The 18,657-nt window shown below is 40.1% G+C and overlaps 1 protein-coding gene across 4 annotated transcripts in view; it reads right to left on the minus strand.

Annotated features, from left to right (window-relative positions):
- Nucleotides 1-88: 88 nt before the first annotated feature.
- Nucleotides 89-18,657, minus strand: part of rabgap1l (RAB GTPase activating protein 1-like) — a 113,109-nt gene continuing 94,540 nt past the window's right edge. For 3 of the 4 annotated variants that reach the window (XM_056377940.1, XM_056377938.1, XM_056377939.1), the window contains exons 20-26: nucleotides 10,654-10,746; nucleotides 7,222-7,332; nucleotides 6,453-6,557; nucleotides 5,572-5,655; nucleotides 5,326-5,397; nucleotides 4,032-4,232; nucleotides 89-3,501 (exon numbers count right to left, since the gene is read on the minus strand). In XM_056377940.1, the coding sequence (XP_056233915.1) occupies nucleotides 3,346-3,501; nucleotides 4,032-4,232; nucleotides 5,326-5,397; nucleotides 5,572-5,655; nucleotides 6,453-6,557; nucleotides 7,222-7,332; nucleotides 10,654-10,746 (822 nt within the window). In that variant the 3' untranslated portion in view covers nucleotides 89-3,345. Of the gene's footprint in view, nucleotides 3,502-4,031; nucleotides 4,233-5,325; nucleotides 5,398-5,571; nucleotides 5,656-6,452; nucleotides 6,558-7,221; nucleotides 7,333-10,653; nucleotides 10,747-16,197; nucleotides 16,557-18,657 lie in introns of those variants that run through there. The other variant, XM_056377941.1, reaches the window with a different exon arrangement.

Here is an 18,657-nt window from a genome sequence, read left to right on the forward strand (position 1 = left end):
AATCCTCCTTTTTAAATTCTTCATTATTCCTAAAATGATGAATTCCTTTCAGAATTCTGCTGTTCAATAAAATCTCAAAGTGCATGAATGAACAGAAAAACTGAAATTTATTAATGCAGGTCAGACAGTTACTGTACAGCAAACAGTGTTGGAGTCTTGCCAGCTGAGGAGCAGTCCCTCACTTTGTAACAGGACTGTGGTATTACAGCAAACTACACACATCACACCTCTAATCCGACTCACTGCCTGCCCATCACTGAAACGACTGTGAATTAGAGTGAATTATTAATTGGCAGCTGTCCTCTCAGCAACAATAATCATCAGTTAAAAAATAATTATGCTCTGTGCTCAGGATAACTTTTAAACAAACAAACACACGTCTTGAAATAGTGTTTAAAATATCAATGTTGGGTTAGTGCACATAAAAAGACGGAAAGCTCCCTTCAACTTGGCCACAGTTTACATGACACTGGTTGTACGACACTGTAACTGTCACAGGGAATGAAGGAATGTCCTGGAAATGCAAAACACACCTGGAATTCAATGATATTAAGCCAGTCAGCTTCCTTTTTTTTTTTCTTCTCCCTTTCCATAATATTGGTGCATTTCCTCCACCTGCTCATTGGCCACCAGCGGGAGGATGGTGGTTGTACTGGGAAGCTCGTGGTGGAAATGTGTAAAACAGGGCACTGCTAAAAATGATATGCAGCAAGTTCTTCTGTAAGACCAGACGACATGGTTGATGGTGGAGCTGGTTCAGGTAACTTGGAGCACAGAGGAAAACCACCGGGGACGGAGCAGTAGGGAGAATCTTATGGCACAGCTGACGCTCTCCGACATATCAAACAGTCAGACGGCTTTCCTCTCATCAGTCATTTAACAAAAAAAAGGCAGCCACGTGAAGAAGAAACCATTTCAACTTAAACCACTTGAGTTACAGTGGAGAACACACATGTACATACATACATCCAAAAACGCACACGCACGCTCTCCCACACACACAAGTACACATGGGCTTAGTCAGAGTCCAAAGGCTGATTTAAGTGACAGGAGGAGTGGAGAATAAAGCAGGACTGTTGGCACGGCTAAAACAGCGCTAGCATGCATTCATGTTACAGCAAAACACAGACTTTTTGGCTAATTGCTGTTTGTCAAATTACTACAGATGAGAAAATCATCCCTGTGTCCTTAGATATTAGCAACTATCAATGTCCTAAATATGAACTCTTTTTCTCCCCATTTCTTTTAAATCAATCAAGCTAATGTGTTCGAGTTTTATCTTTTTAACTCTTTTAAATGAGGCACCATCTGCTGGTTATGTTACTTACACCTTCCCTTGCTGCAGATAAAGTAGTCCCATGAAACTATACGTAAGATGTTAATTTGCCATGCATGTGAATTTTACTTATTTCCTACAGAAAACTCAGATTTCCTCCTGTTTAGCTTTAAAGCTCCAACAATTCTCATTTTCGAGATGCTGTCAGTTGGCTGTTGTCATTCAGTTTATAATTTACACTGAAGTGGCAGCACTGAGCGGCATTGCCAACAGTCCGCCATGGACACAGGGACGATTTTGGCACCCACAGTTATGTTCTCATTATTTTAAAGACCAAATTGACAACAGTAACAAAAAAGTTGATTTTTTTTAAATGACAAAGGGAAAAGAAAGTGTTGGCACAGCTGTGCAAACAGCTTAAGACTGTTGGTCAATGATGTAATGTGAGTATTGCAATGTAGTCTTGCTTAATCATGTTATGCTAGGTGTTTATTTAGAGATGAATTGTGCTATATAACAGATACTTCAGAGCCTACACTGTATTATAAAGGTAAAATGGCTAATTCAGTGTGCCGACTCTGTTATCTACCGTGAACTTTGATGGCATGTATGAAGTGGTCAAAACCAATACTTCCTGTGCATAGCGTTAAATGATGCAGACAGATCAACCCAGTTCTTCCATGTTTACTGTCACTGTTATCTGGCTCTGTGGAAGCCGTTTGTCACTCTGCAATTTAAAACTAAATTAACAGAGACAGGGAGAGACTTACAAAAAAAAGAAACCTTAATATAAAAGGTCAATCGGCATCTGTATGTTAAACTATTTGAGACTTTACATTATCACCACTACATCACGTTCTGTTATACCAATTCCAACGGAATCATTAAAAGTATAAAAATGACAAAACAGACGCTGAATGTGAAGAGCGCCTTTTTGCTGTCAGCTAATCAGACTTTTCAAAAAATGATGGTTGCATGTTAGACATGTGTGAACAGTGAGATGCAAAAATCCATTTAAATACTTACAGGCATGAGCTGGAACTGGAAAAAAAAAATTGAATCTGTGATATTTCAAATAAAAATCGTTGCGCTTTGTCACTTTGGCTCTTCAGCGTTTGGACTCGACCACATCGATCACACACTGTGCTTACGTCACCATTAGAGATGACATTCAAATTCCAAACAGTAGAAAAAAAATTTAACAAAGAACTTTTCCTTATGTTTTTCTTTTTCTTCTCTTAAAGAACTGTACAAGATTATTTTAAAAAATCAATAATTAGTTATACATATTTATATGACAACATTGTTTGTGTTATATTACTGTAAAGAAATACAACCTTTGTGTTGTTCTTGTTTTAGACTGGATGCAGTATTCCTTTTTCAGAGTGCTGTGGCTTTGCTGCGCTGAAGATGGTTCATGTAGATTTTTCTATTTTTAAGCAGCAAACTTTTATATATATATATATATATATATATATGATGTAGCTTTATCACTATCATTGAAAATATTGTCCAAATTGTGAGACTTAATGTAGATTTTATTCTCACTTTCTACCTAAAAACTAATAAGAATAATAATCACTCAGATAATATGATTATACAGTAGCAATATATGTCCACAAGGTGGAGCTAAATTATTGAGCTATGAGGGACGCCATCTTTTAGATTTATTCAGCTTTCTTATAATGAGCTTAGAGAACCAACTCAACTCAACTGTGTCAGCGACGACCCTTTAAATCAACGTCAAGCCTCACTGATGATTCATGCTCACCTGTATCATCACCTGTGAAGCAGAGAAGGTCAACAGACACTTTTTAGTTCACTCAAACGTAAACATAAAGAGAAAAACAGGTGACTGGTCCAGTCCACCGCCTGTTTCTTCCCTCATCTTTTCAGCTACTTGCAGTCAAAGAAGCTGCTGAGCTCCACTTTGCCACCGTTCGGAAAAGGAATACTGCATTTCTATGCTGCTTGTTTCTTCAACTTTTGTTCCTTAGCTCTAGTGTGCATCCTGCAGGGAAAAGAGGGGCGGGGTCGGGGTCGGGATTTGGGTGGGAAGGGTTGGTCGTCTAGGGGGGACCTTCCTTTGGAGAGGACGGAGTCTGGGATGTGGAGCTGGAGGACGAGGAGGCAGAGCTCTTCAGGGAGCCCAGAGTCTTGCTGAACCAAGAGTTCTTGGCCGCCTGGATCTCGTTCATCAGGACTCCCCGCTGATGCTCGAGCTCCTGCAGAGCGACAAGAGCAACAGAGAGGAGTCAACAGGAGGAGCACGGAGGTGGAAAGCACTTTGGACCAAATGTGGCCAGGTTACATTCTCTATTCTAAGTTCATCAAACACACTGCCCCGTGTCATGTGGCTGTGTGTTTTAGCACCATCCAGTTACTTAACACATCTCCACTCATACATGAGCACATACATGGTTGCATACACTTTTCTTATGGGTTGTGTTCAGGTGCTTTTGTGTTATGTTTTTATGGTTATTTTATTGGTACTTTTAGTTTTTAGTGAGATGTCCTTGTTCCTACTTAAATACTTAACTAAGATAGAGTAAAAGCCTAAAAAAGTACTGAAGGTTCAGTAAACTCAGTGATGTTAATACAAAATTCAATTATCTTGTTATTTCTTAGATGGTTCTCACAGCTTTAGTTAATATATATTCATTCCCTTAACAATACTCTCCCTTGGTATATTGCCCTGCACCTCCACAGAAGTTATTATTATTGTTACTGATGTTATTGATATCGCGCTGCTGACCTGGATGCGACACTTGGCCTCCACCAGCTGCAGTTTAGTCTGGGCCAGCTCCAGCTCCAGCTGCCTCAGCTGCTCCTTCAGCCCATCCTTCTCCTCATCCAGCGGCTCGGTGGATGCCTTGTCCCTGCCAGGGGATGACGCCTGAAGGGTCCCCAGGGTGCTGAACAGGTCCCTACAGTGCTCACAGCCCATTACTTTACTCTGCACGGGAACACAAACACACGTATATCAGCAGAGATTGGTGGGTAAACATACTGTATAGAAATATGGCAGGTAAAAACACACTGTTCACGTTCTAGCACACACATCTCTATGCTACATATGAAAGCTGCACTGAAGCAAGGGGAGCACATCTGGCAGAACACATTAACTGCATGCGTTTCTCTTACAGGCAATAAAAGATCAATAACAAATGCTTGATTGATTTATGCAGTGCTTCATCTGTGAGAGAGCACTGTGCCCTGATGACGACCTTATACTGTAGTCAAAACACTGAACCGATTTTTGCATCAGGATTAAGAGTGTGTGAGCCATCCATTCTTTTGATTTTGTCTTTTGCCTGGTGGCCAGGACTTCACAAGTAGACACATCAAAAACAGAATCTTTTTTCCTGATTATTCCTGCATTGTATTTGTTGCTAAAGGGGAATTTAATTTTTACAGCTCTCCTATTTCATCATACTAAATGCACAGCTCCACCTGCCATCCAACAATCTTTATTTAGAAAAATCCTCTTAGTTCCTCTATCTTAATAATGATTTATTATAGCAATATAATGACTGTAAATCTAAAATAAGTGCTCATGACATGTTAGCATTAGCAGGGTCCTGTGATAAACCAGGCATCAGTGACAGTAAGTGGAAGTGTTGCATTAACACTGATATATATATATATCCTCCTGAATGGTCCCTTCCTGTGTTATGTCCCACAACAACATCCTGTTGAGTGCTATGTGCTGTCGCAACACATCATATTATGACGGAAATCAGAATGTCCTCATCTTTATCCAGGCCTGAGATCCTACTCCACCACACCCAAAGAGCAATGATGGAACACATGTATTACAAGGGCTAAACTGTGGTAGGATTATTTGTGCAATCAAGTTCCTTATGGGTGCAATGATGAACCAATCTGGGCTTGTCTGACTGCCTAATGTGCCCTCAAAGACAGAACTGTGCTGAAAAATCCTTCAATCTGTGATGCAACACAGTGTGGCTTTTGTTGGGAGTTTAAAAATCTCCAAACTTGCATCTGCTGCCCTCTGCATTAGCTGTGCATTAACACCGTAATCTCACCCGGACGATGTCCAACTCTTCTTTTGTTGCCGCCTGCTGTTTCTCTAGCCTGGTGCTCAGCTGGGAGCAGATCTGAAACACAGAGAGAACGTCAGGTTATATAAGAGATGACACGTTTGAACTACAAGATAAGAGATGCACTGAAGATTTGTTTCTCCAGGAAAAATCAACTGAACGGTGCGATCTTTTCCATCAAAATTCTTCACACACTCATATAAATCCACACGCTCCACACAACTGTCAAACCTGTTTGTATTCAGCTATGATTGCTGTGGTTTTCTTGATCTCCAACTCTGCTTTCTCCAGCTCTCTCCTGAACACCTCTTTCAGCTGGGAGAGAGAGAACAACATGACAAAAACATAAGATAGCATATTAATGAGTAGAATGAGCTGACAGGATATAACACTATAACATAGCATTTATTCAAATATCAGGGTGATGAAATGGCACTTGTAAGAATTGAGAATCTTCACTCTTTCATTCATTCTTTCTTTAAGTGTTCTTAAGCGATAGCTACAACAATATTGGCCACTTTGGTGATAAATACTAAGTCACTGATCTACGTTTTGACCATACTATACCTCTCACACGTACAGTAAATGTACAGCCGAGCTCATATTACTCCTTTCTAGTTTGATATCTTCTTTTGTAAAGTCAGGTTCTGTTATAGTGAAATATCACTTTTAAAGATGCAATGAGTAAAATGTGCCCAGCTCCAAAATGGTGAAACAATAGTATATAATAATTTATCATTGAGGGTTTAATTGAGCTGTTGATCAATATTAATTACACAATGCTCAGTGTCATTTATAATAGAGATATATGGGCTATTTTCTAGACAGTGCTATTGAATCTGCTCTAATTACTCTGAATACTTATTCTGTTGTGACTATGCTACTTATAAGGATAATAAGCCCCTTTCTGATGTTGTTGGGTTTTCTTTGGTCATCCACAGAAGTTGATTAAAGTCATTAATTAGTAATTGCGAATTTCAACGGAATTTTAAGTAAATATAACCAAAGAGTGAGCGCTTAGACTGCAAAGATCATTAAACCAATTGACCAATGAGGTCTGCAGCTTGTTAACGAGCTTAATGAGATGAGGGTAAACAGAGGGCAGATGTTACCTGAGCCGTCTCCTCCTCCTGTCGTCTCTTTTCCTCCTCGGTCTCCACTAGACGTTGCTTGGTGCTCAGCAGCTCTTTGTTCAAAACATCAGCTTTGTCTTCTGCCTGAATGCACGTACGCACACAAACACACAAAGTATGTAGCAGAGCACCGTTTTCACACGACACAAACAGATTCAAATGCAGACCAAGTTGAGGCAACGAGAGGTACACCAATCACAGATTTGGGGTTTAATGCTGACTTGACACACTGGAACATCTCATGTTTATAATCTTTACTATTTCCTCACTGATACAGCTCTAGAGATTCACACTGAGAAGTGTCCAGGAGAGCTGCAGTTCTCCAGTGGTGCAGGGGATTGTTTAGTGAAATGCTTGTGAGCATCTCAACAGTAGCTGTCGAGGAAGGATGTTTAATATCAGAAAAGGCTTGGATGTTTTTCTGCTTACAGCTACAGTACATTTGTCTGTTCATGCTGTTAGAGTGAGTTTTTTTTTTTTTTTTTTTTTAATTCTCTCAACTTCTGAAGTGAATCCTTCAAGAAAATTGGTAGTTGCAGCACATTTCAAAGAGCATGTGCATTTGGAGCATATTAATCTTCTGATTGTGCTCTATGTTTTAAACAACCAATGCTGGCAGTTGGGAACAAACCCTACATGTAAACACAACCTTATTAAACAAATAAATAAATCCAACAAATTATTACATTCTCTTCACTTTGAAACATGGTTGTCAAACTGCTGTAAGTGTGAAAAGGTGCTATGTTACCTGGTCAAGGTCGTTCCGGAGGGCGATCTTACTGGTGACCAGTTCATGGGCCAAGTCATCATTCTCCTGTTCTAGTCGCATACTGGCCTCCTGCAGACGACGGTTCTCCCTCTGTACAAACACAATACACACACACAGTGGCAGAACCTATTACTGCCTGCAATGTCAATACACACAACTGTGTGTGAGATGCGCTTCAGAACACCAGCTGCCAGTTGATAACACACAAAACCCTAGAAATCTGTGTTTTTTTCTTAAATAAATGTTACAGAACAAACACTTAATAGTAGCATCAACTCTGATAGCAGAAGTAAAAACATGCATCATTTTTCACTTGTGAACATTTCCTGATTCTAAGGATGAGAAGAAGGTAGCAGTCCCACTGCAGCTTTAAAAACCTAACTGCCCACTGCCCCAACAAACACACACACACATTTTAAGGTCCACATTGTAGACAATTAGTGGAGTCTCATGACTGCTGGTCTGCCTGTAAACAGTCTCACATGACGGCAGTGCCTCAATGGGACGAAATAGTTGTCACGGTTGCGAGCAGTCCTCCCCCCACCACACACACACACACACGTATGCAAAAATAGTAATTGTACTGTACAGTTGATCTGAATTCCTACATGACAATTAATATATTTATGCAAATACAAACTAGACTAAAATTAGTCTATATATATATATATATATAAACTATACTATACTAGATATAGACTAAAATACACACGCACAAAAAGGAGTTCTCTACATCTGTGAAAACTAAAACAAAAAACACTAACAACCAATAGAAGGCGTCACCAAGCAAACAGAAACAGCTCTACCTACTGATGCATTACATCATGCATCACACCGACAGATATCAGTGGGACGAAGGTGAAAAAGAAAAAAAAGAAAAACATAGTGCTGATGAGTCCCGCTTTCCCTGGAAAGAGCCCTCGTGCCGCTCTTCAGATTCTATTACTGACTTCCTGCATGCAGTGGTGAGTTTAATTTGGGCACACAGAGGAAAGACCTACATTGTCTCAGTTATTGGGGAGGGGAGGGTCTCCTCTGTTGCAGTTGTTGCATACATTATGTTTTAGACTGATCAAACGTCAAAGAATTTACATGAAAATCTTTAAACACCTTGCCAACAGAGCTGCTTTACCCAACACGGCCAAATCAAACCACCCAAATAGTCAAATATCAGTTGTATATGTCATCAATCAACATTAAAGAATAGTATAAACCATAAGAATGGGTGCGAAATCTCAGAGGCAGCTTACCGTGCTGCTGTCCAGAGTCACAACAATGTCTTCATATCGAGCCTCCAGCAGCACAGACTAAACTTTAACACATGATCCTGGCAGGAGTTTCCCTCTCTCTCTGACACTTCACAACTTCCCTGTCTCTCCCTCTCCCTCTCCTTTCTTTACTTTTTTTTCTTTTTTTAAATGCTTTTGTTTTGTATTAATATAAACACTGAAAGCAGCCAAGAGAAAGGACACCTGGCCACAGAAGTCACACATAGATTTTACTCATCGAAAGCAAACGAAACACTCACAAATACAAACACACATCCCAAACAATGCAACATAAAAAGTACATACCGAAAACCTGGAGTATACAACTATATAAAAATGTCGACTTGTTGAATTGCAATAGGCATAAAGTAATCAAAATCCAATCCTTGGTGTACAGTTTAACCCTGTGCTAAGTTACAAGCAGCAACATTCGTCCTTTGTGTCTTTTTGTCTTCTTGCTCTGTAACAAAGTCTTCCCACTGGCTAGAGAAAACGTGGCTCTGATCCAACATCTTATCTACAATAAAAGTTCCTTCCTTCCCTCCACAACCAGCAGCTTACACAACTCTGCTGTTTGCCACAGCACATCAGTTCTGCCTAAGGGGAAAACCAATGACATGCCATTTCTGGTGTGTTTTTTTTCTTGTGATGGAAGTTTTCCTCGATGTTTTCGTGTATCCCCTCACAATTTCTACTTTCAAAAACAGTGTGATTTAATCAATTACAATGAAAACTGCAGCATTGTCAGCAATTCACTTCCTTGCTACAACCAGGCGTCTCTAGGTGATATAGTTTTCATACAACACCAATACAACCACTACATTTCCTAACACAGACTATTCAATCAAAATACATTGGTTTCTAGCCATGGTTTAAATAAGGCCATTAACTGTGTGCTCCCTTAACTCTCTTATGAGTTACGTGTCGAGTTATGCGTCCGCATCAGCAATTTAGTATGCTGAGAACCGCACAGTAATATCTGTGTAACACAATGACAGTGCTCCTCCCTGCTAAGATGGATTGGTTGCTATTTGCTTGCTGGGAAACAAAAGGTCTGAGAGCTGTGACAAGTTTGTAACGTAGCTGGCATCACAGGTTGCACCTCTCTGAGAAGAAACAAAAAGGCTTCATAACTTATAAACTTGTTGTTCACTTGAAAAGTTATTGTTAAAAATGAACAGTATAAAAACACTAACTAAGAAAAGATGCATGCTTTCCACATTAGAGCAGAGCAGTGGGTGCATATTACAGATTCACTTAAATCATTTTGAACTGTTTGTTTAAATTTTTTTTTTTAAGATAAAAGAAATAAAAACAAAATTAAACCTAAACAGCTCTAATTGCATCAGTTTCTATCAAATCTTTATAATGTCCAAGACAAATTTGAAAGAAAAAAAAAGAAGAATTAAACTTTGCTCTGATTGGATTTGACAGATTTAAACCAAGAGGAAGAGAAAGACAACTGATAAAATTAGAGCACATTAAATACAAAGGTGCTGTCTGTTGACAGTTTGAGTTTGTAAGGCAGTTTAAAAATCTGCCTCAACACTCCCGTTTTTACCTTCTGAAGAATCAGACAAGGTAAAGTTACTGCAGCTAAACCTCTCTGACAACACAGCAGCAGCTTCGCCCAAAAATAAATTTCATAGATGTCTGGGTCAATAACGATGAAAGTCAGTGCTGTGTGAGAAGCCACATTTCAAGCCAGAACCATGTCACAAATATTAGCAAAGGTACAGTTTGACAAACTGACTTGTGCTCACAAGAGATTTCTAATCTTAGAAACGTGTTTCAGTTTAACAAATAAGGCTCCTTAAAAGAACCTTGAATATTATTTCCTCACCACAACAAAAGAACTGCACTTAAATCAAACTCTTTAAGAGCAAAGTGATTTCTTACCATCTGTGAGACTGAAAACTACCATTAGAAGAGAAGAGAGAAGTTATTCAATGAAAACACACAGGAGACAAAGTTGCTCTCATGTGAATAAACTGTATGTGCTTGTGTACCAAAAAAAAAAGAAAAAAAAAGAGGTGTGTATTTAACTTCACCACCAGGTAATAAAACAACGAACCAGAAGTGACGGAGGTTAATAAAAGTAAGATATGTGTGACATGATTGTACGTTTGGATGCGTGTCCTACCTGGTATCTGTCGATGGGGTCTTCTTGTTGCAGCTGACTCTCTCTCAGTGTCTGATATTCCTTCTCAAACTTCTTCAGCTTTTTGGTTGGAACCTGAAAAACAATAGGAAAGTTGTTGACATTATTTTACTGTAAACTTTGTGATGTACCCTGCTTGGTAAAATATTATCTTTAAAAGCCCATCCTAGTTGTTTGTGAGTGAGGGGAGAATGCATGTTCATTTATTTGGAGAATAGGTTTAAGCAGAGGGGTATGACATCAGCCACAGCTTGGGGAAGTAGGGGTTAGGTGTCATGTTCAAGAGCACTTCAACAGCGCTCTAAAACAGCGTCCACCATCTCTCACGTACTACATATTACCTAGGTTACTTCAATAATGTGTTAAGATGCTTTGTTATCATAGCTGATGTGGACTGTGACGTGAGCAGCAGAACAAGTTTCAGTTTTCAGATCTTGAACATTAAAATAAACTGAAAGGGTCAGAGGTTGCAACATATTGACAGGACATAAACAGATATTCTTGTAACAGCAGGTCAAAACTAACTGATCTAACTGTGAATGTAGCTGCTGCAAAATTGTGGTGTTGGGGTTTGTGCTGCACAGTTTCTATTGCACAGTCTGCTCGACCCATATTTCTGACCACAACATATTACATGTTGCATATATTAAACCTGTCGTGTTCATTACTGTGCTATTCTCACACTAGACATGATGTGAAAATGCACGAGATGCACACAGACTAAACTAGGCACATTACAGCACAGCTGTCAGACAACTGTCAGTTGTCAGTTCACACCGTGAGCTACACGACCAACGTGTCACTGAAGGTCATTCGTTTCCTCCTGAGATGAGAGACAACAGAAAATGGGATGACGTGTAAACTGGCTGTGCTGTGATGGGGTCGTTTGCTAATGAAAGCCTACAGGATGACTACTTTGCCTCACTGTGTTACTACCAATAAAGATTCATTCCAGAAAAAATATGTTGCCCTGCCTGTAATCCAAATGTTAACACAATCACTCCTCCACCAAACAGGACTGCCTTATGCTTACACCGATTGACAATTCTTATAATAAAAAAAACTAAATCATTCATTTATTCTGATGCTGTTAAGGTTTATTTATATCAGGGAGGTTTGTAAACTAGAGTAAAACAAGCCTACTGTATTTTCCCCAATGTTCAGTTCAGAAAAACAAATATAGTTATGTCTTTCTTCAGTCACAATCTAGAAATGTTCCTGTAATTCATATGGTCAAAAATACTGATTGGACCTTTAAACAATTCTCCACCAATTTGATGGGCAATGGGAGAATAGCTGCATCTATTATTGAAGTTGAGGCCAAGAAAAGTAAATGTTCTTAATTTCTTATATTCATTTTCAGTGAATACTGTTTAAATACTCCACAGAGAGTCATGATAACAATTTTACTTGAAGAAATCCATCAGAATCACTTTTGAACATGTGACCACTCACTTGTGGCAGTTTGGATATAGAAAAGCTGCAGAGTTAAACCGTGTTTACTGAAGCCCATGTAAGATTTTTTCAATTTCAGAAAACTACAACGCTGTGCAAACACAAAATAAAAATCTGTTACTTCCTTGTGCATTTTTTCAAAGTTCAAATAAACAAACCACAGTAAGTATCTGCAAAACACAGTTTAATTAGTTAGTAAGTAATTTATTATACTTTTCTGTGAGGTGCAATAGTCTCTGAAATTCACATTCACATAAGCACTGAGAGCCTAAGGGCCATTTAACCTGCTTCACACATACAATTCTACCAAGACTTTCACTCCAAGTAAACCAAAGAGACACTGATGATTAACTGTTATTGAACTGTGTCTGTGTGTGTGTGTGTGCGCCGAGTATGCGTGTGTCTCCTTCAGGTGGGAGGTAATGTTATCTCTGCTGTGTGGAAACAGCGTTGCCATAGCGCCCACCGTTAGGGCTGGGGATTCCAGGTCAGTCACAGTCACATGACCCCTCCTCTGAGACTAGCATGTGTGTGTCCTTTGCTGTTTGTGTTAAAATCCAGTCAAGTACTTGGTTTAGTATTATATAGGTGTAGTTGTACGCTGTTTATTTCTTGATTATGTTACATATGCAGAGATGGAAAGCCAGCTGCATAAAGAAGGGGCTCAGAATCTACAGCATTTCCCAATATTTTGACTATACACAGGAATAGAAATGTTCATATTACAAATGCAGTGTATCCTTGAGAAGGCGTTAATAAAATGCCCCAATGAACAAACTGGAAAACATTTTAAACAGGTGAAACTGATACAGCCACTTGGCTCAGGGTGCCCTCCCAGACAGTCATTACCTGTCTTCCTCACTGAAATGCAGGTTGACCCTTGGCCTTTATTATATGGGAACCACTGAGCTGAATGAAAGTCACACTCTTATCTATCTGACACACAATTCCCCAGCAGATAACAGAACTCAGACCCATTCTGTCGTTATCTGTGTGGGAAGAAAGAGCAGCTTGGTGTCTGAACGCTGGTTAATAATCGTTGTATTGTAACAAAAACAATGGAGTAGAATTGAACGTGATGTTCTCCTGTTGGCATCAACACTGCCAGGGAAGGGAGCTTGATTTTACAATATACTAGACTATTATTGTCATGGTGTGGCGAGGAGTTCTGGATGCACCAATCCACGTAGAGATCCAGTTTCACGTCATATGTTTTATCTGCAGCTATAGGTTGAGAAAGTGACACATTGTGCTACTTTAAACGGACATTTTTCCTACTTGTTGATGGTTTGTGTGATAAAAGTGGGACTTTTTAGCTCTTGAATGATGATATGTGGGAGGTGAGTGAATTCAACTGGCAGCAACAATATGTTAATATGTGTGTAATAACTGTGTTTCAGCTGAGTTGTTTCATCTGACCATTGTCATGTCAAAAGCTGTCATGATTTTAGCATTTTCTCCAAACTCTTGTTCATGTCTGAGTGGAAAGAGACTTCTGAAAAACATTTCACCCCATTATATGTTGCACATAATCTCTACCCTGAAAGGGGAGTGATGGTGTTATTTTACTGCTGGATAAATCAGTCTAACCTTAAGATTTACATTGCTCATGTTTCACACAGTGAAAAACTATCAAAGTCCTCCAAGATTATTTGATTACATGGACGTGGTTTCTTTTGTTGGCTTCTCTAACATCCAATTTTCTTAGGGACACACAGCATGACAAAACAATATTATATATACGTACAACATAAGGGCCAACTTCCTTCTTGACTCACTTGTGTGTGTGAAGATGTTCTAAAACATAAAATGAATGCGCAACGGACAGATACAGAGATGGAGAGAATGACGTGTGTGTGTGTTTCCTGAGATTTTATACACCTCCAGATTTGCCGTTTTGATTTTCAGAGTGGAACACATACACATACCAAAAAACCCCCCCCAGCTCTCGCTTGTGCCTTCACCTCCTCTCAGATACTCATTTACTGCCTTTAAGCATTCTCCTAAAGATTCCACCTCACCAACTAATGACACTGATTGCGTCATACTTTCCAAGCGTTTTGTATGTGATGAGATGGTTTGTCACAGATTATCTGCAGGTTAACCAACCCAAACTGCCAAGTATGACTTTGTTCTTCCTGACATTCAACTTTTTAGTTACACAAATGAAGTAAAGTTTTGAGAAAATCACTAGCTTGCTTGTATTACTATAGATGCAAATTTCACAGTCTTGACTGGTATTTTGCATTCATTCTTTCTGTAAAGACAAACTACACATGCTGCACGTCTATGTTTTGTTTAAAATAACCTTTTTATTTTTGCTATTTACCTCTATGAGTCTAAAATGATTGCTCCTTTGTCAAAATCCAAAATTAATTAGTTAAACGTAGACAAGTCCTTACAACACTGGACCCTGATTGGCTAAGAAGAGCAGATTTAGAGATCAGGGTCAGCAGGAGAACAGCAGTTAGTAGAGACTTAGTGTTTTGCTCAAGGACACTTCAACATGTTAGGGCATTAATCTGCAGTGCCTTGCTGATACGAAATATAGCAGCCCTTTCTTATTAATACACACAATTACACAATACAGGAAAGAGTTCAACCTCTTTTTTTTTTTTTTTTTTTGCATGTACGGCCAGTGAAGCTTATGTGTTACTCTCTTTGAGTCACACGTTGGAACAGAAATCATCGATAAGACAAGCTGAAGTCTAGCTACTGATTATGCAACCTGCTGCTCTCCAACACCCCTAAAACACACAAATACTGCAGAATGACTGTGTAATGAAATGCTATGCTAAACTGGGCTAAATCTGTTGGTTTATCCAAATTTGTCGTTGTTTTTCCTTATAGTTGGATTGAAAACCACCTGAGGCAATGAATATATGAAACAGTGGGAATTCCCTGATATTCCCTGGTTTTCTCTGATAATATATCCACTTCCCTGTCTTTCCCTACCCTTCACAGTGTCGATATTCCCAGCAACTTTCCCCATAAGGAAAACGTCTCAAATCTCATATAGCTAGTCATATTCCTGAAATTCCAGGGGCAGAGCTGAGCCTGCTGTGCTCAGATACAACCAGCAACCGTGTACAGGGCTCAGCGTCTTGCTCAAGGCCATTCCAGTAACACACATGGTTGCTGATATACACACTTAAAAGTTTCAGGGCTCAAACCAGCTGAAGCTTCACAAAACCTCAACCTCACTTCCCACAGCTTTAAGTTTAAATGTTAAGAGGCCAGGCTGAGGACAGAGGGGCCTCTCTCATTCAGGTAATGCGATTAGAGATGCCTGGTGCCGCAGGAAGTGGTACCAGGCCCACTTTTAGATTTCTGACCTGAATCCCTGTAGCAAAAAATGGAATTGGTCCCAAACCTCCAAGCTGAAATTACAGGCAGTAGTGCCATACTGGATGTTATTCTACCAGAAGGAGTGTGTGCATGGAGGAGGGTGATCTGCTCTTACATAAAGTGGCGGTCCAAGAGTTTGAATATTTAAATAAGGACAAAGCCAACTGGACATCTGAGGAAAAACTAGGCCATGGAATTCAATTACACATGTGAGGGAAACACACACCCACACCCAAACACAAACACACACAAGGTCTCCATTGATTCCAAATTTATATCAGTAATTGAAACAAACTGACAGTCACAAATCAGTTCCGTGTCTAGACTGACTGACAAAGCTCTGTGACCTAAAACATCAGATACAGCCAGAACACAACACAACCCACACATACATGAGTCTACACCATCAACCGCATGGAAGGAAACATGTAGTTTCTGTTCAACCTGCATTTCCCACCAGTGATATAAACTAATTCATAAGTGCTGCCCAAATACAAAGAAGAGAAGACAAGAGCAATAACAACACAACAGCAACATCACATGAAAAAAGAAAAGTAAAAAGCAGGTGAGTTCCTCTTTCCATGTTTCTTATCTAAAAAGTGCAAGAGAGGGTCAGTAGAAAGAGCTGTGAATGTCTCCCATCAGAGTTAAAAGGGTATACACAGAAAGAAAGAAAGAAAGAAAGAAAGAAAGAAAGAAAAAAAGATGCGAGAACAGACCTACCACCGGTCTGGGCACTCTGATAGGTCTGGAGTGGGCGACCAAGCGAGCCAGGGTGTCCTCCTCACCCGGTCGGTCCACTACATGAGCGTCGTACGCCACCATGATGGACACCTCCTGCATCATCTTTGCTCCTGCTTGCCCCCAGCAGCAAGGAGGAGGAGAGGATGAAGAAGGAGGAGGAGGAAGAAAAGCGGTGGAGAGGGAAACAGAGGGGACTGCAGCTGACAGGTTTTGCTTCTCTCTGAGCTTGGAGGAGGCGACTGGCTGCTTTCAAGAGTCCCTCAAGGGCTGAGCCCCGCCCACTGAGAGGAGGAGGGGCAGGGAAGAGTGAGAGGGCAGTACAACACACCTGTTTGTCTCCCTCTCTCCCTCTCTGTAACTGTCTCTGCTAGAAGTGTGTGACAAAGGAGGATGAGTTTGCTTTTTCCTCCTTTCCACTGAGCTCTCTCTCTCTCTCTCTCTCTCTCTCTCTCTCTCTCTCTCTCTCTCTCTCTCTCTCTCTCTCTCTCTCTCTCTCTCTCTCTCTCTCTCTCTCTCTCTCTCTCTCTCTCTCTCTCTCTCTCTCTCTCTCTCTCTCTCTCTCTCTCTCTCTCTCTCTCTCTCTCTCTCTCTCTCGTAAATTCTCTCTTTAGGTTTTGTTTTTTTCTATTTCCTGCCGCTGGTAAAAATAGAGATAAAGGCCTGTTTACACATCTACACTGTGTGTGTTTATGTTTGTGTGTGTGTGAAGTTAAGTGAGATAGGAAGGAAATTGTCAGAACAACCACAGTGACTTGTCGTTGACAGTTGCACATCGTTCCAACGGTAAAACCCAGGAAGTGAAGTGAAAGCAACTATCCTGGACAATGCCTGAATACTGTAGCATCCTCCCAAATATAAAACTAGCTGGTAACCTCTCAGGAAACATTCCCTCTGGGGGGAAATGCATCAACAACAGTGGGTTTGTGTTTCTCTTCCTTCACGTCTTTTTATGCTACTGTGTTTTCTCACAAACACATGTGGCTCCATGATGGAGGTCCATTTGGAGAATTGTCTCCATAAGAAAAGAAACAAGTTAAGAGTCATGTAAGGTATATTTGTCTGTGACACAGTAAGGTGACTTGTCTTTCTTTACAGAACCCTGGAATTGCTAGTTTCTGATACGTTCTGCAGCTCCAGTTATGCATTAAGTGCAGTTTGCCTGTCATCTCCTTTATGTAACTACTGTGCAAATACGAGTACCTGACTAATTTACAATGGTGTGCACAATTTTGTGAGGGGCAGCTTTGTGTGGACAATTCTTCGCCACTAAGCACATGCACACAGCAGGAGTGTGTTTAAAAAGAAGACAGTGGTAGGAAATAGAAACTTAATAAATAATAACAATAATATTCAGCAGGTCCATGTAATGTTAACACGATTGTGTTTCACTGAAGAAAAGTAATGGCAGCAGATACTATGTTTACTTAGCAAACATGTGTGACATGATCTAAACAAAATCAGTCCGATGAATTAATGATGAGGCAATCGGTTTTCTACTCAAACACCCCACAGAAATGATCCAGGTCTGTCAATTCTGTTGAGACGGTCAACTTATCACCATCAACCATAAGCTGTAAAACTCCATTATGGCAGCCACCACCTGTGCTGCATCATCCGAATGCCCTCTACATCTCTCTCTTAACCTTTTTAGTTTGTGTTTCTGTAAAATTTCTCTAACTCTCAATGCTTCTAATATGTCTGGGACTTTATTGCGCTTTAAAACTGTCTTTACAGCCTCTGAGTCTTCATCCATCCATGTAAGTCTTAGTCTGGGACTCTGTATCTTTCCTTCTCTCTAAATTATTCTGTCAGTCTCTTTACACACATCCCTCTCTCTTCTTTCTCCATGGTCTGTTAAATGTTTAGCTTTTCTGTTGGGAGGGATTTGGTAAAAACGGGATTAATCAGTCAAACCCTGAGCAGCAAATGAATGTACAACATTTCTCTCCTTTTTTTTTTTTTTCTTAGAGTCCTAAAAAGTCATCACTCCAGCTGCGGTCCGGTGGATGTTTAAGAAGGCAGAGAAATTCAAATTCTTCCCATAATCCCCAGAAAGGCTAAGCCACCCTACTACCCGTTGTGTTCATCAAGCCAAGGTGCCAGTGAATTCTTTCGCTGTTTTAAGCAGCTTACAGAGTTCAGCTGATCCGATTTAGACGTCGGCAGAGAAAAATATGTAAAAGGGGGCTGGAGAGAGAGCAAAGTGGCTCAGACAGGCTGGTTTTCCCTTCTTCTGTGATGGCAGTTGAGCATGGCAGGTCCTCCAACACTCTTCCAAAGAAAGTACTGTAGCCACTGTCTCCCTTAATCTAGAAGCCACATCATGTACAAATGATTACAGCTTGATTTGCTAAGGGTGAAAAGAGGGGGGAGAATCCTGCTCTCCTTCAATCCTTTCATGTCTTATCCCAGCTTCCCAGACGGTAGATGTTTGTAGAA

This window comes from Seriola aureovittata, chromosome 6 (assembly GCF_021018895.1).
Source record: "Seriola aureovittata isolate HTS-2021-v1 ecotype China chromosome 6, ASM2101889v1, whole genome shotgun sequence".
NCBI classification, from domain to species: Eukaryota; Metazoa; Chordata; class Actinopteri; order Carangiformes; family Carangidae; genus Seriola; species Seriola aureovittata.